The 24,472-nt window shown below is 43.7% G+C and overlaps 1 protein-coding gene across 1 annotated transcript in view; it reads left to right on the top strand.

The window, feature by feature from the left end:
* Nucleotides 1-24,472, top strand: part of SYNE1 (spectrin repeat containing nuclear envelope protein 1) — a 994,076-nt gene that overhangs the window by 703,394 nt on the left and 266,210 nt on the right. Inside the window, exons 99-104 of the mRNA XM_033936910.1 lie at nucleotides 175-306; nucleotides 536-691; nucleotides 13,801-14,010; nucleotides 17,679-17,780; nucleotides 20,203-20,322; nucleotides 20,855-21,055. Coding sequence (XP_033792801.1) covers nucleotides 175-306; nucleotides 536-691; nucleotides 13,801-14,010; nucleotides 17,679-17,780; nucleotides 20,203-20,322; nucleotides 20,855-21,055 — 921 coding nt within the window. The remainder of the gene's footprint in view (nucleotides 1-174; nucleotides 307-535; nucleotides 692-13,800; nucleotides 14,011-17,678; nucleotides 17,781-20,202; nucleotides 20,323-20,854; nucleotides 21,056-24,472) is intronic.

Below are 24,472 nucleotides of genomic sequence, written 5' to 3'. Positions count from 1 at the left end.
TAATACTGTATATTCTGCTCTTGCTTGAAAAAAGAGAGATCTTGGAATGTATTTGGCTTTGCTAAGGAAGGGGTAATTTCTGTGTGCCATATAAAAATAAGTTTTCTTTCATTGTGAATAGTTGTGATACAAACAAAATCTTCATATCTGCAATAACTATTATTGTCACTATAGATGCTCAGCAGGACAAACAGGTTAATGTCTGGGGAGCCTTTGTATAAAGAAGAGAGTCAGAGAGAGGACAAATCATCTGTTGCATCTTTTCTGGACAGACTGAGCCAGGCATTTGAAGAGGTCTCATGTCAGGTACAGGAACATTTCACTGTTCTTCTTTCGATATAATGAATGAAGCAGTTCTTGCTGTCGTATGACAGCTCCTAACTTTGACTGTGAAATCAATTTCTGTAGGAGGTGGTCGGTACACCTATAAATTAATGATACTGTTAGCTGATATGCATGTTTCCCCTCTAATTTTCCTTTAAAGTTTCAGTCTTGGAATGGTAAATTAGTTAAATTTTACTCTCTCTTTACTCAGCCTGGAGGTACAGAGAAGAAGAGTCTTCCCTTGGAACAGAAGTTGTATGATGTGGTTTCTGCCACTTCTACTTGGCTAGATGGTGTAGAAGAATGCCTATTTGTTGCCACTGCCCTTCAGCCGGAAGAAACTGAAACCTGTCTCTACCGCCAGGAGGTAATTTTTGGAGATAGAGTGCCAGGATATAATTCTGTACTACACAGCACATGAGGGAGAGTGTGGCGCAGTGGTTAAAGATACAGCCCAGCACCTTGAGGTTGTGGTTTCAAACCCACGCTGCTCCTTGTGACTCTCTGGGCAAGTCACTTAATCCCCCCATTGCCCCAGGTACATTAGATATCTTGTGAGCCCACCAGGACAGACAGGGAAAATACTTGAGTACCTGAATAAATTCATGTAGACTGTTCTGAGCTCCCCTGGGAGAGCAATATAGAACACGGAATATATAAATAGTATGAAAAGTTTCCATCTCTGGTAACCAGAGCTGGTATTGTGATGTCATAATGCCTCATTCCAGCAATGCCTGAGAGCCAACCTCATCAGTGATGTCACAATGATTGATTGTCCTATACTTGGCTCACTTTTACTATATTATGATTTCTAGAGTGGTGTAGTGGTTAGAGCTACAGCCTCAGCACCCTGAGGTTGTGGGTTCAAACCCACGCTGCTCCTTGTGACCCTGGGCAAGTCACTTAATCTCCCCATTGCCCCAGGTACATTACAAAGATTGTGAGCCCACCAGGCAGACAGGGAAAAATGCTTGAGTACCTGAATAAATTCATGTAAACTGTTCTGAGCTCCCCTGGGAGAACAGTATAGAAAATTGAATAAAGAAATAAAGGTTTACAGCAGCAGTTAGTAATGACACCATCCTTCAATATTTCTACTACCGTGTTTCCCCGATGATAAGGCAGGGCCATCAAATAAGACAGCCCCCCCTTTTTAGAAAAAAATGTAAAATAAGGCACCCCCCCGCAAATAAGCCACCCACCGATACCTGCGCTTACCCGAATCGGGTGGTACGGTGGGTGACTCCGTGTGGTCCCTCCGTCTACCGTATTTGCCTCCATGGCTGCGTGCCGCGCCTCGTCATGAAGTGAAGAGGAGGAAGTGACAGGACTGCAGCGCGCGCACGTGACTCCGCGCAAGGAAACACAGGCAGCTTCCCTCATCCCTCCCTAACGGAGACTGCAGGAGTTTGTTCACGGCCAGAACATCCAATACAGGTAATAAAATTCTGTTTTTTTTCAACAATAACTGTGTACTGTAGTCTTCTTCATGGGTAAATAAGGCATCCCCCCGAAAATAAGCCCTAGAGCATATTTTGGCCTTCCAAAAAAAATAAGACAGTGTCTTACCATCGGGGAAACACGGTAAAAGAGAATGTAGAATTCCACACCTGCTCTATCCTCCCAAACAGAGTTGTTTTTATAGGGAAAAGTAGTTATAATACACACATTTGAATTTTCTAAAGCTGGAGAATGAATCCGTATTGTCCAAGGGGGTCTAGGACAATTCATCTCAGCCATTTTATCATGGCCAGTTCAGTGCTGAATCTCACTATGAATCGTCCTGCAATGAACATGCTATTAAAAACAAGACACACACACCTTGTGGTCTGCCATCTCTCCTTCTGTCTTCCACTCTTCTTGGTCTAGCATGTTTCCCCCCCTCTCTTCCCTGTCTGTGATCCGGCACTTCTCCCTGCAGCAATACCGCAGCTTTCCTTCTCCAGTGCCCCATCCTCTCTCAGAATGGGCTGAATAAGTTTTTAGGGGGTGGACAATGCCCCCCCACCCCTTCCAAATTCTACCCTGGTTTCACGGATGCTGGTGGAGAAGCAGCCGGACTGAATGCTGCAAATAAAACTCAAGTATATAGTCAGGCTGGAAACTTTCCAAAAAGTAATTTATTAAAATTTAATTCCCTCAGTCAGACTGCAGAATATGCCACCTTTCCTACTGCAAGCTCTTTCTCCCTTGTCCGCCTGCTCGGGCTCTGACTGTAGAGCTGTGAGTGTTGTCACATGAATCGGATACTGGAGAAGTCAGGAGAGCTTTGAAGAATTCAGTTCTCTTTTAGATTGTCAACTTGTTGAAGTGGGTTCTCTGAGGAAGCCGTCTTGGCGAAACGCGTCAGACCCGGCTTTAGCAAGATAAGATTCTGCTTCAGAAAGATAACTTTTACTTACCTTGAGTTTTTTTTCAAAAAGACTAAGTTCAGAGTTTAAAATATAAGAAAGCTGTTGTGAATTAGTGAAACACTTTTGCACTTCTATTCAAAATTTTTTTTACACAATATGAAACAACTTTATAAACAACTCCAAAAGGGAGCAATGATAGACATTTGAAACACGAATCAGGGTTTCACCCTGGTAGTGTTCATTACACCACCTCATGGTTCTGAGCGCCTTCAGGCAGTTTATAAAGTGGTTTTAAGTTTATAGTGCTTCTATTTGTTGTTTTTGATGAATGTATTGCATCCTAGCCAGAATGGGACAATTTAGTGTGGCCATTTCAGTACAACTGCAATGAAACGTCCTGCAATCAATTGGCCACGATGAATTGTATCATTCTGTTGTACAAGAAGGTTAGAAAACCATAGCCAGGTATTCATTATACTGTAAATTAGTGTCAAAGAGCGTTCAATAAATTTTCATATTTAGAATGTTGTGTACAGTTCTAGAGTTTCAAGTTTCAAGTTTATTAGATTTTAATATACCGACCATCAAGCAAATATCTGGACGGTTTACATTGGATTTAAAAAATTTACAGGTAAGAGTAGAAACAATTGAGAAAAAATAAAAAACAAAAGATATTAAATAAATTAAATAATGTATAGTGAACATAAACGACAATAACAAGACAGACTTGACAGTGAGGAGGGAGGGAATGGATGGGTAAAGTTACATTGTAAGTAAGAAAAGGAGAAAGAGGGATTAGGAAGAAACATGTTGGATGGGGATAAGATATATTGAATGTTTAAAAGAGCAAAATTAGATAGAAAAGAGATTGAGAGGATAGATATTAAGTGGAAGAGAATGCATCTCGAAATAAGCTATAAACAGGATGAAGTCAGTCCAGAGGATGACCACTAAAATGGTCAATGGTTTTCATCATGAAATATCTGGGGATTGGTTTATAGATCTCTATATGTATATTTTGGAGGATAGGCTAGATAGGTATTTTAAAGTCTATCATATTTCCCTATGTGGCATAAAAGCACATTCAAGTCTCTTTCAATTAAAAAGAAACTCTGGAATGAGAAGGCCTAGGGTGAAAGTGAAAAGGGATAGTAAAATATGAAGTTGTAGAGGTGATTTCAATTTCCTGGCCTCTTTCACAAACAAAGAAGCAACTACTAGGGAAAAAATACTCCGCAGAATAGCACTGGGTCACTCTTCATTGAAGGCTCTTGACAAAATATTCAAAGGCAAGGAAATAGTAGACTGCCAGAAGACCTAACAAATCGATTTTGGAAGAGATCAAACTGGCTATGTCACTCGGAGCCCAAATGATGTTACAACTGGCTTATTTTGGTCACACTGTCGGAAGAGAAAGATCATTGGAGAAGGATCTCATGTTTGGGAAGATCGAAGGAACTAGGCAAAGGGGACAACCTGCAATCAGATGGCTGGACATGTTGAAAACAACCATGGGGATGACACTGGAGGATGTTATCAGACTAGCACAAAACCACGCTGCTCCTTGTGACCCTGGGCAAGTCACTTAATCCCCCTCTGCCCCAGGTACATTAGATAGTTTGCGAGCCTGCTGGGACAGACAGGAGAAAATGCTTGAGTACCTGAATAAATTCAAGTAAACCATTCTGAGCTCCCCTGGGAGAATGGTATAGAAAATTGAATGAATGAATATTAGGATGATTAGCTAATCGGAGCCCTGTCCAAGGAGGAAGGCGAACTGGCAGTTTTGACAGTGGTTCAACTCCTCTAGGACTTGGGATGGATAGTCAGCTTCAAGAAGAGCCAGCTGGAGCACTTGGTGTACCTAGGACTTTTGTTCGACACAACCTTGAGCCAGATCTTTCTTCCAGAGCTATGGAGACTGGAGCTCTGGAAGCAGATTTTGGATCTGCTGCAGAGTCCGACTCCCATGCCGTAGAATTAGCTGCAGGTCCTGGGGCCGGTTGCAGCAGCCATAGAGGTAGCCCCTTGGACAAGAGTGCACATGAAACCTCTGCTACACTCTCTTCTCTCTCAATGGTGTCCTCAGATGGACTCACTTCCCTGGTTACTGGAAGCAAAGAGCAGTCTGCGGTGGTGGCTGCAACTGGCTGCCATCTCAAGGGGCATGACTCTCCGAATTTCCTCCTGAAAGAGTCTAATGACCAATGCCAGCCTTTACAATTGGGGGTGGGGGGTCATTGCAGCGGACACCCAGTTCAGGGTCTTTGGACACTGGCTGAGCAAAAGTGGTCCATAAATAGATTAGAACTCAGAGCCATTTGACTATCACTTCAGGCACTGGAGAAGTCTCTGGAAGGCAAGGCAGTCGGTCTTCTCAGACAATGTGAGTGGTGGCCTATATCAATAGGCAAGGAGGCACCAGAAGTGCCTTGTTAAACTTAAAAGCTCAACTCCCAGTGGGGAGAAGCTTATTTGCAGGCTCTCTCTGCCGCACATGTAGCAGGAGCAGAAAATGTGCAGACCAACTTTCTCAAAGCTTGGTGATTGAAGAGAGCATATTTCACTTTTTGAACTTCAGTCATACATTTTTTTGCAAAAGGGTCTTGGAAAAAGGTTTAGTGGCTGGTTCCTTGAAGGTTCAGGTGGTGGTACTGGCATGTTTCAAGGGTCATATGAAAGGTGCACCCTTGGCTTCACATCCTGATATGATCAATCTCCTAAAAATTTTCTTACCTTATGCCTCTAGTGTATCAATCTTTTCAGCATGGAATCTGATGCTTTGGTCTTTGAGTCTTTCTTGTCACCCTCTGAACCATTAGAAAAGGTGATCCTGAAGAATCTTATGCCAAAATACTTTTCTGGTGGCTATTTGTTCAGCAATACAGTTATTTGAGCAGCAGATGCTTTCCTGTCAGGAACTGTTCTTGCATTTTACAAAAGCTGGAGGTTCCATCTAAATGGTTTTTTCATTTTGCTATAGGTAGTTTCAGCTTTTCATATCAATCGTGTGTTAATGTTGCTATCATTTTGATGAGAAGACTGTGGTGATGATTTCTGTCTCCTCTATCTGATGTTTGTTTAGTGGGTTCTTATGCAATGATTTTTGGAAGTCAGATCGTGCGTTTGTACTTTTTGTTGGAGCTAAGAAAGTGGATGTTGCCTCAAGCTACCATTACTCACAGACTTAAGGAAACTGTCTCATTGGACTATACTTTCACGGGATCACATCTTTCCTAAAATCCTCAAGGTGCATTTGATCTGTGGTTTAGCAGTTTCATGGGCAGGGTTGCATGCAGTGTCTCCTGTAGATATTTGTGGGACATGCAGAAACCAGAATGGAATTGTCCAGATCAGAATGATGTGCACTAAAAAAGAGTCATCAAATTTATCTGATAATATAAAAAAAACATTATTTCTTCAATGTCACAATGATGCATACAACGACTCAATGACTCGACATGTACATGTTTCGGCCAATAGGCCTGCCTCAGAAGTCTTAAGAGTCACAAATGTGGACATTTGAAGTGTACTGCTGCTCAGATAGATTCTATACAGAATTCAACCATACCAGAATGTCATCTATGTCTTCTTGTAGTACGAATGCTGTCAACTCGCAATGAGCGTGGTCATCCTTGCATTCTTTAAGGCTACTTAGCTTAAATTTACAAGTTGGATTGGGAGGGAGGGAGGGAAGGGTAAATTTATTTTATATATGGTATAAGGTATTGTTTCTAGGATACGAAAGGGTGGGAGGGGTGGGAGATAAGAGCATATCATTTGTACCATTGAAGATTGTTAAGTGACATAATTATTGTTAATTTGTTTGAATATATTGTTGCACTTATTGTAACTTGAAAATGAATAAAGAATTGGAAAAAAAAAAAAAAAAGGCCACTTAGCTAGATGTTTTTATCAGGAAAAAAATTAATCTTTGCTGCAGGAGTGTGTAAGGCAGGGGTTTCAGAATCCCATCAAGTTTGAAGGTTGCTTTTTCACCTCATAGTGGTTCAGGACTGATTGATGGTAAGGAAGAAAAAATTTCATCTTACTTGCTAATTTGTTTTTGTGTGTGTGTGTGTGTGTATGAATACTGCCAGACTAGGCTAGATTCCTACCTCAGAAATGTTGAATTGCTGTCTGATTTTTGTTCCTGGGAAAAAAACAACAACTTTTTGAGGGTTCTATTCTGTTTCCCTTGGATTTATGATTGCTTTCATCCCTAAATTCCACTCACCTAGAGGTTGAGAGAGTTTTCTCACAGGTTGTCATACTGTCTGCATCTGCTAGTTGATGGGCATCATCCAGTGGTTCTGGATTGTTCTGGTATGATTCAAGGAAAGAAAATTAGCAGGTAAGACCATTTTTGAAAGCATACATGCTGTAATATACATACTTGGCTGTAATATACATAAGCTTGAAATGTCAGTTTATTACCAATGGCACTGGACTGTTCAAAATTACCCTTAGCTTTCAAAGACATTAACTGGATAAGATGGCCTGAGTGAAAATTGCCCTCAAATATGGTTCAAAGTTTGCATGGTTACATGGTGTGTGTTATTATCCCAGGACAAGCAGGCAGCATATTCTTAACACATGGGTGACGTCACCGACGGAGCCCTCGGTACGGACCTTTTTAACTAGAAGTTTCTAGTTGGCCGCACCGCGCGTGCGCGAGTGCCTTCCCGCCCGACGGAGGAGTGCGTGGTCCCCAGTTTCTTCGTTTCCGCGGAGCGAAGAAGACGCGTGTGTTTTTTCAACGGCCGTTGAAACCACTTTTTTGCCTTCCCGCTCGCGCTTTTTTCCTTATTTTTTCTTTCTTTACCTTCGGGTTTATTTTTCTTTGATTTGCAAAAAAAAAAAAAAAAAAAACTTTGCTTTTTCCCTTTTTTCTTTCGTTTTGCCCCGGCGGGGCCTGTTGCCAGTATACAGGCCTCGGGCTTCGATTTTGCGGAGGCTATCTTCCCCTTCATGCCCCCGCAGGTCGGTTTTAAGAAGTGCCAGCGGTGTGCACGCCCGATCTCCATAACTGACCCACACAATTGGTGTTTGCAGTGTCTGGGTCCGGAGCATCGGGCGGACTCCTGCACCCGCTGTGCTACTCTTCAAAAAAGAACCCTTAAAAACCGAAGAATTCAACAAACTCTCCTCTTCGGCACCGAGTCGGCGATGGATTCCTCACCTTCAACGACGGTACCTCAAAAATCGGCACCGTCGACCTCGACACCGACCGACCCCGCATCGGCGTCGCTGGCGCCAGGTAAGCCGGCTAAGAAGCCTTCCTCTTCCCTCGAGCGCCCTCCAGCTACGGTGGCGACACCGTCCCTACCGGCATCGCACCGGTCCCGCAAACGCTCCGCCCCGATCTCGGTGAGTGCCTCGTCATCGGCCTCCTCATCGCCGGGGCGTGGAGCGGCATCTAAGGAACCGAAGAAAAAGAAAGCGGTTCCGATGCCACCCCTAGATGACCGTATCTCGGCCATCTTAAAGGCTCAACTACAAGAACAGTTGAAGAAACAACTTGAGCAACTGTTGCCCACTATCCTGGCACCGCTCCTTCCGGTACCAGACCGGCCCGAGCCCCGCACCGAGCCCCCGGTGTCCACCCCTTCGGTACCGGTGAACACATCCATGCCGATCCTTTCGGCCCAACAACTTCAGGACGATCCGGTGGTTCATTCTCAGGCCACATTGGATCCTCCTCGGCACCAGGCGGTACGGCATTCTTCTCGGGACCGAGATAGACGCCGGTCGTCCTCCCCTGGTACCGTTTCGGTGCGCTCTGGAAAGTCTTTGTCCAAAACTCGCCATACCGCGCCCTCCACCCCGGTGTCTCGACATGCACCAGAAGTCAGGGACCCTGACTTATGGGAGGAAACTCCTCTCGGTACCGAGGAGGATCCCTCCTCATCTGATGAGGAACCATCGGCACCCGATGCCACCTCTAAACCAGAGCAGTCCTCATTTTCTAAATTTTTGAGAGAAATGTCTGCTGCCCTGTCCCTTCCTCTGGAATCTGACTCAAAAAAGTCTCAAGCCTTTCTAGAGGCTCTAGACTTTGAGCAACCTCCTAAGGAGTTCCTCAAGCTTCCCGTGCATGACATCCTACGGGAAACGTTCTACAAAAACTTGGAAAATCCCCTCACGGTACCGGGAGCCCCCCGTAAACTGGACAACCTTTACCGTGTCATTCCCATTCCGGGATTCGACAAATCTCAATTGCCCCATGAGTCCCTTCTGGTCGAATCCACCTTAAAGAAGACTCAGGGCTCCAGTGTCTATGCCTCTACCCCTCCTGGCAGAGAAGGTAAGACCATGGACAAGTTTGGCAAGAGGCTTTACCAAAATGCCATGCTTGCTAACAGGGCAAACAACTATTCCTTCCATTTTTCCTTTTATCTGAAACATTTGGTCCAACAACTGTCTGCCCTCCAGAAGTACCTTCCTGAGCGCAAGGTCCCGCTATTCCAACAGCACATCTCTGGCCTTCTCCAAATGCGCAAGTATATGGTCCGCTCGATATACGACTCCTTCGAGCTCACCTCTCGGGCCTCTGCCATGGCCGTAGCCATGCGTCGCTTGGCCTGGCTCAGAGTCTCCGACCTGGACATCAACCACCAGGATCGTCTGGCCAACGCCCCCTGTCTCGGGGATGAACTTTTTGGAGAGTCCCTGGATTCCACCACCCAGAAACTCTCTGCCCATGAGACCAGGTGGGACACCCTGATCAAACCGAAAAAGAAGGCTCCGCCTGCCCGACCCTATCGGCCTCAAACATCTTATCAACGGAGGTTCTCAGCCAGACCACTCAACCCGCCTCCCCAGCAATCTCGGCGACCCCGTCAACAGCAACATCATGCTCAGGCTCGATCTCAGGCCACTCAACCTTCTAAGCCTCCTCAGCCTGCTAAACAATCTCAGCCCTTTTGACTCTTCTCTCCAGGGCATAGCCAGTCATCCACCCTTGCTACCTCTTCCACAGCCCATCGGAGGTCGTCTCACCATCTTCTCCAGCCGTTGGGAAGTCATCACGTCGGACCAGTGGGTCCTCAACATCATCCGCCACGGCTATTCTCTCAACTTCCAGACTCTGCCTCCAGACAACCTTCCCGTAGAGTCTGCTTCACACTCATCTCAAACCCCCCTCCTCCTGAGGGAGGTTCAATCCCTCCTCCTTCTCAATGCCATCGAAGAAGTACCTCCAGATCAAAGGGGTCAGGGATTCTACTCCCGCTACTTCCTGGTTCCCAAAAAGACGGGAGACCTCCGTCCCATTCTCGATCTAAGGGACCTCAACAAGTGTCTGGTCAAGGAGAAGTTCAGAATGCTCTCCCTTGCCACGCTTTACCCTCTTCTTTCTCAACACGACTGGCTATGTTCCCTGGACCTCAAAGAGGCCTACACTCACATCTCCATCAATCAGAATTCTCGCCGCTACCTACGGTTCCAGGTACTGCACCACCACTATCAGTACAAGGTGCTACCGTTCGGCCTAGCTTCCTCACCCAGGGTCTTCACCAAGTGCCTTATAGTGGTAGCGGCCTTCCTCAGGTCTCACAACCTCCAGGTGTTCCCCTACTTGGACGATTGGTTAGTGAAAGCACCTTCGTCTCAACTCGTGCTACAAGCCACTCATCACACCATCTCTCTCCTCCACCTCCTGGGGTTCGAGATCAACTACCCCAAGTCGCACCTGCTTCCCACCCAGCGACTTCAATTCATTGGAGCAGTTCTGGACACCACGCTAATGAGGGCCTTTCTCCCCTCCGATCACCAGCGGACCCTGCTCCATCTCTGCCGTCAGGTACTCATGCACCCCTCCATTCCTGCCCGACAGATGATGGTCCTACTGGGTCACATGGCCTCGACGGTGCATGTCCTTCCTCTGGCACGTCTCCACCTTCGTACGCCTCAGTGGACTCTCGCCAACCAATGGTCACAGACTACGGACCTTCTTTCTCGTCCCATCTCTGTGACATCATCTCTTCAGCAATCTCTCCAATGGTGGTTGAACTCCTCAAATCTTTCCAGGGGTCTACTTTTTCATCTGCCCCCCCACTCTATGATCATCACCACAGATGCGTCCCCCTACGCGTGGGGAGCTCACCTAGGAGACCTACGCACCCAGGGACTTTGGACCCCACAGGAGCGTCGTCATCACATCAATTTCCTGGAACTCAGGGCCATGTTCTATGCCCTCAAGGCTTTCCAACATCTTCTCTGCCCTCAAGTCCTCCTCCTATGCACAGACAATCAAGTCACCATGTACTACATAAACAAGCAAGGCGGCACCGGATCACGCCCCCTTTGTTTGGAGGCTCTGCGCATCTGGACCTGGGCCACGGACCGCAATCTCTTTCTCAGGGCGGTCTATATCCAGGGCGAACAGAACTCTCTGGCCGACAATCTCAGTCGCATCCTTCAACCTCACGAGTGGACGTTGGACCCTCCGACTCTGCTCTCCATCTTTGCTCGATGGGGCACTCCGCAGGTGGACCTCTTTGCAGCACCTCACAATCATCAGCTGCCCCAATTCTGCTCCAGACTCTTCTCTCCTCACCGTCTGGCCCCGGATGCATTCCTGCTCGATTGGAGGGATCGGTTCCTGTATGCCTTCCCTCCACTTCCTCTGATGTTGCGGACCTTGTCCAAACTCCGCAAAGACCACGCCACCATGATTCTTATCGCACCTCGGTGGCCTCGCCAACACTGGTTCTCACTCCTGCTCCAGCTCAGCTCCAGGGAACCCATTCTACTTCCTGTGTTTCCTACTCTACTTACGCAACAGCATCAGTCTCTACTACATCCCAATCTGTCTTCGCTCCACCTGACAGCTTGGTTTCTCTCGGGCTGACCTCTCCGGAGAATCTATCTCAACCGGTCCGCCTCATTTTGGACGCTTCCAGGAAACCGGCCACTCTCCAATGTTACCATCAGAAGTGGACCAGATTTTCCTCCTGGTGTCTCCGGCATCATCAGGAACCCACCTCCTTAGCGGTGGAAACTGTCTTGGAATATTTGCTCTCACTGTCCAATGCTGGCCTCAAAACTACCTCCATCAGAGTCCACCTCAGTGCCATTACTGCGTTTCATGAGCCTATTCTCGGTAAACCCCTCACGGCTCATCCTCTGGTTTCCAGATTCATGAGAGGACTCTTCAATATCAAACCGCCTCTCAAGCCTCCTCCTGTCGTCTGGGACCTGAATGTGGTTCTCTCAGCTCTCATGAAACCTCCGTTTGAGCCTCTGGCCACGACTTCACTCAGGCTTCTTACCTGGAAGGTGCTTTTCCTAATTGCCATCACCTCTGCCAGGAGGGTTAGTGAACTGTATGCACTGGTTGCCGACCCACCTTTCACTGTTTTTCACCATGACAAGGTTGTTCTACGTACCCACCCTAAATTCCTTCCCAAGGTGGTCTCAGCTTTTCACCTCAACCAGTCCATTGTGCTGCCCGTCTTCTTCCCTAAGCCTCACTCGCATCCTGGGGAACAGGCGTTGCACACGCTGGATTGTAAGCGTGCCCTTGCTTACTATCTTGATCGTACCAGAGCTCACCGAACAGCCCCTCAGCTCTTTTTGTCTTTCGACCCCAACCGTTTGGGGCGTCCTGTCTCCAAACGGACACTTTCAAATTGGCTTGCTGCCTGTATTGCTTTCTGCTACGCTCGGGCCGGTCTCTCACTGGAAGGAACTGTCACGGCCCACAGAGTCCGAGCTATGGCTGCTTCTGTAGCTTTCCTCCGCTCCACGCCCATCGAGGAAATCTGCAAGGCGGCCACTTGGTCCTCAGTTCACACGTTCACTACTCACTACTGTCTGGATGCGTTCTCCAGACGGGATGGACACTTCGGCCAATCTGTGTTACAAAATTTATTTTCCTAATGGCCAACCATCCCACCTCCCTCTTTGTTAGCTTGGAGGTCACCCATGTGTTAAGAATATGCTGCCTGCTTGTCCTGGGATAAAGCACAGTTACTTACCGTAACAGGTGTTATCCAGGGACAGCAGGCAGATATTCTTACGTCCCACCCACCTCCCCGGGTTGGCTTCTTAGCTGGCTTATACTAACTGGGGACCACGCACTCCTCCGTCGGGCGGGAAGGCACTCGCGCACGCGCGGTGCGGCCAACTAGAAACTTCTAGTTAAAAAGGTCCGTACCGAGGGCTCCGTCGGTGACGTCACCCATGTGTTAAGAATATCTGCCTGCTGTCCCTGGATAACACCTGTTACGGTAAGTAACTGTGCTTTTTAGCAACATTTAAAAAAAAAAAAAAATCATTCCTGGAGGTCTTTCCAACTAGGAGCATAAAATATCAAGTGGAACTTTATTGCCTGGGCCTAATAGTCAAAGCAAATTACACATTTAAAGACAACCAGTGAATGCATAATTCACTTATCTATAAAGTTTGATAACATAATCAAGTTTTCAAGTTTTATACCACCCTAGGGTAATAGCCATCCAAGCAGTTTACAAATAACAGAAACATAGAAACATGATGGCCGATAAAGGCCAAATGGCCCATCTAGTCTGCCCATCCACAGTAACCATTATCTCTTTCTCTCTCCGAGAGATCCCACGTGCCTATCCCAGGCCTTCTTGAATTCAGACACAGCCTCTATTTCCATCACCTCTTCCGGGAGACTATTTCACGCATCTACCACCCTTATAGAAACATAATGAATAGTATTGAGCATTTCAGTCACTAAACAGCACTATCCATATAAAGAGAGGCAGGGTTAGGGATAAGACAAAAGTGGGCCTAAAGATTATCCAGATAACTGTGGTAATCAGCCACTATTTACATAAATTATACATTTGAAGAGGCTTTTCTGGGAGTGGGATAGGTACAGAGTTTGGAACTATATGCATACTTTTGAATTCCCATGGGCATGTGCATATTGTACTTAGAAAATATATCCACACAAATTAGGAGGTTTAAATGTGTGCAGTTCCTTCCCTGTGATAACTGTCTAACTGAAAGTATTCATGTACATTTACTCTGAAAACCATACAAAGTACATGCACCCTGTTCATCAAAGTGGGTGATTTAAAATGACCCTCTTTTGTTTCCTGCTGTCAGATGTAAAAAGAGTTCCCTTGTCTTTTGCACATACCAGGTTCTTGCCAAAGACATTAAAGAGATGACAGAAGAGATGGATAAAAACAAAAATCTTTTTTTCCAAACATTTCCTGAGAGCAATGATAACCAAGAAGTGATTGAAGACACACTGTGCTGTTTGCTGGGGAGACTGAACACGCTGGAATCGGTGGTTAATCAGCGATGCCATCAGATGAAGGACCGACTTCAACAACTCATGACTTTTCAGGTATGCTTTCTGCTCTCATTTTCTTGGAGCTGTGGTCTCTAAGCTAAAAAAAAAAAAAAAAAACCCCACTTATGATATTTGGCCAATCTGTAATTGTATTGTACAAAAACACAACTGGTGAGCATATTTAATTTTTGCTCATTCAAACTGACGTTAAATATAAAACCTGAAATGCTGGTCAACAAATTGTGCTGTACACTTCTTGTAGCTCTTTCCAAATATGCCCTCTATTGGATTACAGGCTACACTAGATTAAAGATTAATAATATAGTTACCCGCTCAAACTAATGCTAGGAATGATTAAGAAGGGGATCATGAACAGATCGGAGAAGGTTATCATGCTGCTGTACCGGGCCATGGTACACCCTCACCTGGAATACTGCATCCAGCACTGGTCGCCGTACATGAAGAAGGACATGGTACTACTCGAAAGGGTCCAGAGAAGAGCGAATAAATGGTTAAGGGGCAGGAGAAGTTGCCGTACAGTGAGAGATTAGAGAAACTGGGCCTCTTCTCCCTTGAACAGAGGAGACTGAGAGGGGACATGATCAAAACATTTAAGATAATGAAGGGAATAGACTTAGTAGATAGAGACAGGTTGTTCACCCTCTCCAAGGTAGGGAGAACGAGAGGGCACTCTCTAAAGTTAAAAGGGGATAGATTCCGTACAAACATAAGGAAGTTCTTCTTCACCCAGAGAGTGGTAGAGAAATGGAATGCTCTTCCGGAGGATGTTACAGGGGAAAACACCCTCCAGGGATTCAAAACAAAGTTAGACAAGTTTCTGCTGAACCAGAACATACGCAGGTAAGGCTAGACTCAGTTAGGGCACTGGCCTTTGACCTAAGGGCCAATGCATGAGCAGACTGCTGGGCATGATGGACCACTGGTCTGACCCAGCAGCGGAAATTCTTATGTTTTTATAGCTACACATATGAGAGAGCCCTTCTCCACTGAGTTTATAAGCTAGTTAAGACACACAAACAAAAGGGAAATGCATGGTTGAAGACTGAGGACTGATGCATAGAGTGTGATGAGGAAAAAGCAGAAATGCTGAACAAATACCTCTGTTAAGTATTCATGGAAGAAAATCCTGGAAAAGAACAGCAAATGATTGGCAAAAGGTGGATGTAGGAATGAAGTAGATGCTGCACCATTCACCGAAGAAAGTGTTTATGAACAATTATCAACTTTTAAAAGTGGGCAAAGCCATGATGCCAGATGAGATACAGTTGAGAAATTTCTGAGAGACTCTGGTAGGTCCTCTAAAGCAGTGGTTTCCAACCCCATCCTGGAGGACCACCAGGCCTGTTGGGTTTTCAGGATAGCCCTAATAAATTTGCATGGAGCAGATTTGCATGCCTGGCACCTCCATTATATGCAGATCTCTCTCATGCATATTCATTAGGGCTATCCTGAAAACCTGACTGACCTGGTGGTCCTCCAGGATAGGGTTGGGAGCCACTGCTCTAATGGATGTGTTATACTGATCCTTGGAGATGGGAGAAGTTCCACTGAATTAGAGAAGGGCTTGTTGAAAGATGTAAAATGAATAAAGATTTACAAAAAAAAAAAAAGAGAAGGGCTGATGTAATCCCTTTTCATAAAAGTGGTAACAGAGATTCTATGGGAAACTACGGGCTAGTAAGCCTTACTTCAGGGGTGGGAAAAGTCATGGTAATGTTGCTGAAGGAAAGGATAGTGAACTTTCTGGAACCAAAGGAATCATTAGATCTGTGATAACATGATTTTACCAAAGAAAGATTGCATCAATCTGATTAATTGACTAGGTGATCAGAGAACTACATTGAGGGCGTGTGTATAGATTTCTACAAAGCCTTTGATACTGTTCCTCTTAGGAGATAAGTAAATTGAGTGTCCTGAGGGTGGATCTCAAGGTGGTGAAGTGGATCAGAATTTGGTTTCAGATAAACATAAAATAGTGAAAAATGGAATTTAGTCAAAAGAAAGATGAATAATGATGTGTCTTGCGAATCTCATATTCCGAAGATAGAATAAGGGACAAGCTCCACCCTACAACATTCACTAAAATATGCATCAATAATAATAAAATGTTAAGCGCGCATGCGCACTCGAAAGTCGTGTTCCCTGTTCCGTTGCGACGGCACGAGTGTGCATGCGTGCTTAACGTCACAGTCTCCTTTTTTTCAAGCCGCTGCTAGCGACGCGCCGGAGCTGGACCCCCCGTTGACCCTCAGTCTCCTTTTTTTCAAGCCGCTGCTAGCGACGCGTTGGAGCTGGACCACCCGTTGACCCTCCCACCGCTACAAGGCTGACAAACCTGGCAGGAGCAGCAGCGTCGCAGGCACACTAAACGCTGCTTCGGGTCTTCTACTGGCCTAATTTCCTCTGCCGCGTCCCTGATGTCAACAGGGACGCGGCAGAGGAAATTAGGCCAGTAGAAGACCCGAAGCAGCGTTTAGTGTGCCTGCGACGCTGCTGCTCCTGCCGGGTTTGTCAGCCCTGTAGCGGTGGGAGGGTCAATGGGGGTTTCGGTTGTGCCGGGTCGGCGGGGGGGGGAGGAGTCAGGCAGGTGGAAGGATAATGGGAGGGAGGCAGGCAGGCTGCCATCGGAGGAGGGGTGGGGGAGTTCAATTGAAGGCAGACAGGATGGCATGGGGGGGTTCCATGAAAACATGCTGCTCAGGGGAATGGGAGGCAGACTGGCATGGGGGGGAGGTTCAGTGGAAGGGGGATGGGAGGCAGGCAGGCTGGCATTGGAGGGGGTGGGGGGTTCAATGGAAGGCAGGCATGCTGGATGGCATCGGGGGGGGGAGGGGATTTCCATGGAAATATGCTGCTCCGGGGGATGGGAGGCAGGCAGGCTGGCATGGGGGTGTTTCAATGGAAGGGTTATGGGAGGCAACGGAGGGGGTGGGGGGTTTTCAATGGAAGGCAGGCTGGCATCGGAGGGGGGAGGAGGAAGGAGGCACTGGGGGCACTAAGGACATAGAAAGGGCCACTATGGACATAGGAAGGAGGCACAGGGAGATTCACAGACAGAAAAAATGACAGACAGGCAGCATGCAAGGAGAGAGAGACAAAGAAAAAAAATACCCAGAAAGACATACATCTACTCTAGCACCCGTTAATGTAACGGGCTTAAAGACTAGTTAAAAATATATTAATAATGGAGAAAAAGACCTCAGTGAATAAAAGGCTCTTGTACTGACCACAGAGATTCAAAGAAACCACTTTCTGACATCTGTCAAAAATCTCCATTTAAAACTAGCATCACATTGTTCGTAAATATGTGTCACACACTTCAGTATCAAGGTAGAGCTCTTTCCAAAATCAAATACTAAAAGTTTATAAAGTTATACATCACCATGAAATTGTGATGTGATATATGTGTCCCAAAAACTTATCAGTCCAGACTTCCATGAATATCTGCACTGTGTGTCTCCATCAAATTCCTAACAGAGGACCCCCGTATCACTATCACAGGGGTATTGCAATTTTTCTACAATGAAAAAAGGGGTCTCCTGTTGGGAATTTGATGAAGAGATGCAGTGCTGATATTCATGGAAGTCTGGAAATCTAATTTTATTAGATACATTCAATATCACATAAAATGTGGCTACATTTGTAAATATGAAATTCAACATATGTGGGGTTTTCTTTCTCTCTGGTTTCTGTTGCCTCAGAATGACCTGAAGCTGCTATTTACATCACTGGCTGATAACAAGTATATAATACTTCAGAAACTAGCAGAAGGAGTTGAACGTCCAGCAATGGAGCAAATTCAGGTGAGTCTTACTGAAAATCCTTTTAAGGAAGTAAGTCTGCCCTGTCAGGTAACCATAGGAGGAGCAAGTGGTCTGAAAGATAAATCCTGGGGGGAGGCCAGTACCAGAGGACTTACATATTTGGGTCAGATAGTATACACGGCTGGCTCAGAAAAGCTCATTGCTGGGATAAACAGGAGCTCCCAAGGGTTGAGGTTTTAGGTAAGATGGTTTGGGAGTTTTTTTAAAGTTTAAGCTCTCCACCATAGGCTGTAAATATTTCCCATGATTTAGAACCTGACATTGTAAATCGTGTGTTTATTGTGCTAGAAAATAGCAAGGCTGTTCCAGGATCTCTTTGAGATAACATAGTCATACTGGGTCAGAACAATGAAATGTTCCCAACAGTGGCCAATCCAGGTCACAAGTACCTGACAGAAACCCAAATAGTAGCAACATTCTATTCTACCAATCCCAGGGCAATCAGTGGCTTCCCCCAGGGAGGTCTCAATAGCAGATTATAGACTTTTCCTCCAGGAATTTGTCCAAATCTTTTTTTAAACCAGCTATGCTGCTATTACCGCATCCTCTGGCGATGAGTTCCAGAGCTTAACTATATGTTGAGTGAAAAAAAATATTTCCTCTTATTAGTTTTAAAAGTATTTCCATGGTAACTTAATTGAATGTCCCCACACCCCCCTAGAGTAAAAAATCAATTTACTTGTACCCGTTCTACACCACTCAGGATTTTGTATATCTCAATCATATCCCTCCTCGGCCATCTCTTTTCCAAGATGAAGAATCCTAACCTCTTTAGGACCTCAACTGGACTTTGGACTTTTACTGTATTTAGGAATTTTACTGTTCTGTTCTGAAAGTGTCTTGGTTACTCACTATCCTCTCTTGGTTAAACTCATTGAAGTAAAAATGATTTTAAAAAGTTCTTCAAATCCGAGCTCTCAGCTGTGATTCAGAAGGAGGTTTTAGAGTGACTCCTTTGTAATCCTCTTCTCAGGCAAGAACAGATTCAATATTTACTCACTTTCCCCCAGGCTCACACATTTAAAGTAAAAGAACATTTTCTTTCAGTGTGTGCTTCATTTGACTCAGTGCTAAAACAATTCAGGTTTCTTTTGTTCTAAATGCCAAGAGCTCAATTTGCTGTCCAGCAATTTTGCTCCTTTCAGCACCAATTTTATGCAAATTCTCTGCTCATTTGATAACCACATCATTTACAAAAGAAGTGTCCCCTAAGTAAGACATTTCATTGCCGAAACTAGGACTCTTGTTGGAACAAAGTCGAGCCCTTTTTGTAAGGGATGAATCGGTATATAAAACCAAGGATTGCATTGGATTGGACATAATAAAGATTTGAATTGGTTGAGTAGACATCTTTACTTGCCTGTTGTTCGGTCCTAAAAGTGAGACATAGATACTAAGGGGCTGATTCTACAAATGGCGTCCTGATTGTAGGTGACAGTAGACATTCTACCGCTGTCTCACCAGCCAATCGGGATGCACGTTAAAAAATAAAATCTATGCAGTATAGCACATCTGCAATATAGGCATCTGATTCATGCCTATAGAGGCATTTAGGCACACCTATTGATGCCCAAGGCCAGCGTGGGCGAGGTTTCCACCGGAAGTGGCCTTGGGCATCCATAAACATCCCTGTGCGTCTCCGTAGACATGAGACGGATGCCTTAAATATAGGCCTGTAAAATGCTGGCCTACATTTAAGGCATTGATTAGAAAAAAAGACGCGATTCATGGTGTGCCGCGAGACACTGGGGAGGAGGAGAGGTGCCGGTGCCAGCTGACTGCCTACAGGATGTGCCTCTCATGTCACGAGGCACATCCTGTAGGCAATCAGCCGGTGCCAGCGCCTCTTCTTCCCTCCGTGCATCTTCCCTGCTGGCACCCTCAACTGGCGGTTCAGGGCCTGTAATGGAGGGCATTATATGACATCATCAGTTGGACGAAGGCACACTTCTGGATGCCTCGAGCCACGGCCATTACATTTAGTGTGCCGCAGCTCGACAAAGTTTGCAGGACACTGCTCTAAAGGATGCCGATGCGTGATTTACATGCAATCGGTGACCACCGAGATCGGTGTCCTTTAGAAAATCAACCCCCTAATAGTGCATGCTGACACAGTAGCACTTTATAGTAATTTTAACTGTTTCAAAATTTCTCACATGAAGGGATGAGGGGTCTTTTATCTCCAAGGCACTCACCCTCTGCAATTAGTGCTACAGCATTAAAAAGCAATTTAATGATGTTTTTTTAAACTGTACAAGAGTATGTAATAGATAGTTATTTGATTTTAAATTATTGTTGTACTCTGCCTCTGGCTTTTTGTATGATATAGATTAAATTAAATGAATAAATGTGGACAGCTTTGTAGTGTCATTATGTTAACACAGTATATAATTCTGTCTAGGCTATTCTGCAGGCAGAAGATAGCCTGAAAGAATTAGACGCAGGAATCGGTGAATTAAAAAGATGTGGGGACAAATTACAGATTGACCAGCCATCCATGCAAGAACTGTCTAAACTTCAGGTATAGTTAAAACTGTCTGCCAAAACAAAGAAAAAATAAAAAAGCAGGAATATAATCTTTGCAGATAGCAACAGTATGGGGACATCAATGGTGGTCTAAGGCAGAGGAACAACTAAAAGTGCAACTATAAAGATTTTATTGAAACTGGACCCGACTTGGCCAAATTTTGGCGCAAGCCTTTGTCAAGGATCATCAAATTCTTCAAAAAGTATTATAGGAACACTGATAAGCACACATATGGTCCTCTCTTCTTACAGGTGGAAAATACAAAATCAAAACTGCTTGGCTTCTCCAGTCTACTTCATCATAAATGTTCTCAAAAGCTTATGAGTCAATAAATTAATTCTTCTGTAAGCTTTAGTCAGCCTCGGGAAGTTCGCTGACACAGACTAATTTACAGCTACCCCTCTCGAAGTTTTGTAGCACCTGAATGAAACTTCCTCTGAGGATATTTTAATATCCAAAGAAGGTGGTTTAGAGACAGGCAAACAATATATATAATATAGAGACTAACTTTGCTTCCTTTTTTAAGGACATGTATGATGAGCTCATGATGATAATTGGCTCGCGACGCAGTGGATTAAATCAAAGTCTGGCACTGAAGAGTCAGTATGAGCGAGCCTTGCAGGACTTGGCAGACCTCATCGAGACGGGACAGGAAAAGATGGCAGGAGACCAAACAATGATAGTTACTTCTAAAGAAGAAGTCCAGATGCTTCTAGATAAGCATAAGGTAAAAGTGAAACCAATGATTTCTGTAAATGTCCTTGGAATCTCAGGGCTCAGATGTATATTTCTGTTGTCACTGTGAGAGTAGTGAGCATTAGTGATGCATTAATAGAAAAGCTAATCTGAGGAGCCCTTTTACCAATATGTGCTAAACAGTTAGCTATTGAATTAGTGCATGGTAACTTAGCAGTAGTAGACTGTCGTGTCAACGTGCACAAATTCAAGTGCCAACTGCAAGGCCTATTATAAGATGGTGCAAACTATATAGTTGAAAAAGTCTATAAAGTTGGGAAAGTAGAAATCAACACATAATACAAGGGCTGGTCACTGCTAAGACTTATAAGATGGGACATAAATGGGCATAGAATGGACATGTTCGTATATAATCTAGATAATTCTATAAATCAATGCCTATTTTTGGGTATCAAAAGTGCACCTATTTGGAGCCTGTTCTAAAATAAAAGTGCCTATTTTTCCTTATTGATACCATAAGTGGTCAAATATGCACCTATATTTTAGGTGTGAGCACTTAACATCTGCCTAGGCTGTGACAGTATGCACATAGATTATAGTAAATATAATGGCAGCAGTGAGCATTTTGCTGGTGATAGTCCCAGATATTCAGTACCGGGTCATGTCCGGGCTTCAGCGTTGAATATCTGGTTTATGCCGCACTAGCTAACACATGGCCAGCTAAGTCAGTATTCAGAACTTAACCTGCCATGGGTTGCGTGGTTTCTTATATGCAGTTAACATGGCTGATTAAGTGCTCAATCTTGGGAAAAACCAGCCAAGTGCTGAATCTGTCCATGAAATGTCCCCAAAATAGATGGCTTTCACTTATAATAATAATAATATAATAATAATTATAATAATAATAATAATAACAGTTTATATACCGCAGTACCGTGAAGTTCTATGCGGTTTACAAAAGATTAAACGAAGGTACAAATTGATTGAACTTAAGAGAGGTGGAAGAAAGTGATTAATAGGTCAAGAAAACCATTATTGAGGAGAGAGAGATGTACGGGTCAGTTGTCTAGATCTCACAGTTCTTAGTACGGTGGTCAGCTGGAATTTATTTTTATTTTATTTTTTAAAATCTTTATTAATTTTCAAAGCTAATACAAAGTGCCATGAATTACATATACATTAATAACAAAATAAGCACTTAAATTCCATTAATAACAATGCAGAAAATAAATATCACTCCCCTCCCATCCAACAGTTTAATCAAGAAATGAACCAGAAAGATATCCCTCCCACCCACCCACCCCGTCCTGGATATGTATAAAAATAAACAAAAAATTTAAACAAAGACAACTATGTTAAATTAACAAAGGATGTCAACGGGCCCCAAACCAATTTAAATAATTTTCTATTCCCTAACATATCTGCGTTCATCTTTTAATATTTGTAACCTAAACATAAACTGGCCCACCAAAACGGAAAGTTGAGGAGATTTCAATTTTTCCATTGCGGGTTATCATTTGCATACCTATCCCTGTCATAATCAAGAAAAGCCTACCTTTGTAGCGATCCACATATAATTGCCTCCTACGTCAAAGGGACTGTTGATTCCAGTATGAGGTTAGGTAATCTGTCTCCATATTGACTAGCAGCTGGAAATTTTAAATTTGTTGTCATTTCCCATGCAACTTCTGGGAATTATCATTTTATTCAGATTTTTTGGCCATTTTGTCATTATGGTAGAAGTGTATTTAAAAGTACACTTTTTTTTTATTTTTTGCAAATAACGCACCTGTTTTTGCAAAGAATGTGCTGCCTTTTGAAAAGAGTATTTTTATTTATTTGATTTTATAGCCCTTTTTCACAGAAGAGTCCAGAACGAGTATAGGTTAACATAAATAATAAGAGTTAGCAGTTTACATATATAGTCAAAGTTCGTAGTCTAACAATTATTACTGAGCTAACATGGGTCCTGGGCCTAATAACCATGCAGGATAGGTTTACATACTTAATACATGATAGCAGTTTACATACATACAGTGCAGGATTGGTTTGGCAACTTCTCCCTGAATTATCAATACCTTACAAGTTTGCTTACTTACCACACACCCCCCTTTTTACAAAACTGCAGCATGGTTTTAGCGCTGGTTGTGGTGGTAACATTTCCAATGCTCATAGAATTCCTATGAGTGTCAGAGCTACTATCACTGCGGCAGGCGCTAAAAAACCTCATTATTGTTTTGTAATGGGGGTTAATAAGAGGTAGCAGTTTATATGCATAGTAAAAGTTAGCAGTTTAACAATTGCTAGTGACCTAACATGGGTGTTGAGAAGATTAACAGTGCAGGATAGGTTCAGTAACTTCTTATAAATGCCATATCACAGTTTCTTTCTTTTTTTTTTTTTTAATATTTTTATTCATTTTCAATCTTACATCAAGTGTACAAACATCAAAACATTAAAATTAAATATATCACTTGACAATCTTTCTAATTTATCTTATAATACATAAAATTACCTCCCTTCCCTCCCATCATTCCCGCTACTATTTTTCCAGTATGAATAATAATATATAAACCTCCCCCCTCTCAACATTAAACAGTGTATATTCCAATAGAAAATGGTGTCTTCTCATTACAATAAGATGTTAATGGCTCCCAAATTTTATTGGAACAAGAAGAAAGTCCAACTTGGTCTGCAGAAAAAACACCAACCAGGAGAAACCAACAAAACTGCAGACTGTGTACAAGATGCAGGCAAATTTATTGTATTAAAATTAAAATGCAAAAAAATAATATAAATAAAACCCTTTTACCAATCAAGGAACCCAACACGGTCCGTGTTTCGGACAAACCTTTGTCAGGGGTCCATGGTAAATAAGGTCTAAAACATACCACAGAAAAATTGAAGATAACAACAAAATGCCTTTATGTTATGTTTGCCGAGAATTGCTGACAGCTTGTTTGTCCGAAACACGGACCGTGTTGGGTTCCTTGATTGGTAAAAGGGTTTTATTTATATTATTTTTTTGCATTTTAATTTTGATACAATAAATTTGCCTGCATCTTGTACACAGTCTGCAGTTTTGTTGGTTTTTCCAAAATTTTATTAAAATTATTATAATTCCCTTGTTGTATAGCTATTGTTCTTTCCATTTTATAGATGTGACATAATGAGTTCACCAGAAATTATAATTGAGTCTACTGTGATTTTTCCAATTATTTGTGATATGTTGAATGGCGACTCCTGTCATGATCAATAAGTTTATTATTATTTGATGATATTTGGCTCTTTTTCCTCATTGACATACCAAATAGTATTGTATCATAAGATAATGCCACATGCTTTTCCAATAAACAATTTATTTGATCCCAAATTGAATTCCAAAAGGCTAAGATAAAGGGACAATAAAACAAAAGATGATCTAAAGTCCCTACTTCAAGATTACAAT

This window comes from Geotrypetes seraphini, chromosome 3 (assembly GCF_902459505.1).
Source record: "Geotrypetes seraphini chromosome 3, aGeoSer1.1, whole genome shotgun sequence".
Classification (NCBI taxonomy): Eukaryota; Metazoa; Chordata; class Amphibia; order Gymnophiona; family Dermophiidae; genus Geotrypetes; species Geotrypetes seraphini.
The sequence above is the reverse complement of the archived record's forward strand: the minus strand, read 5'-3'. Positions and strand labels throughout refer to the sequence as shown.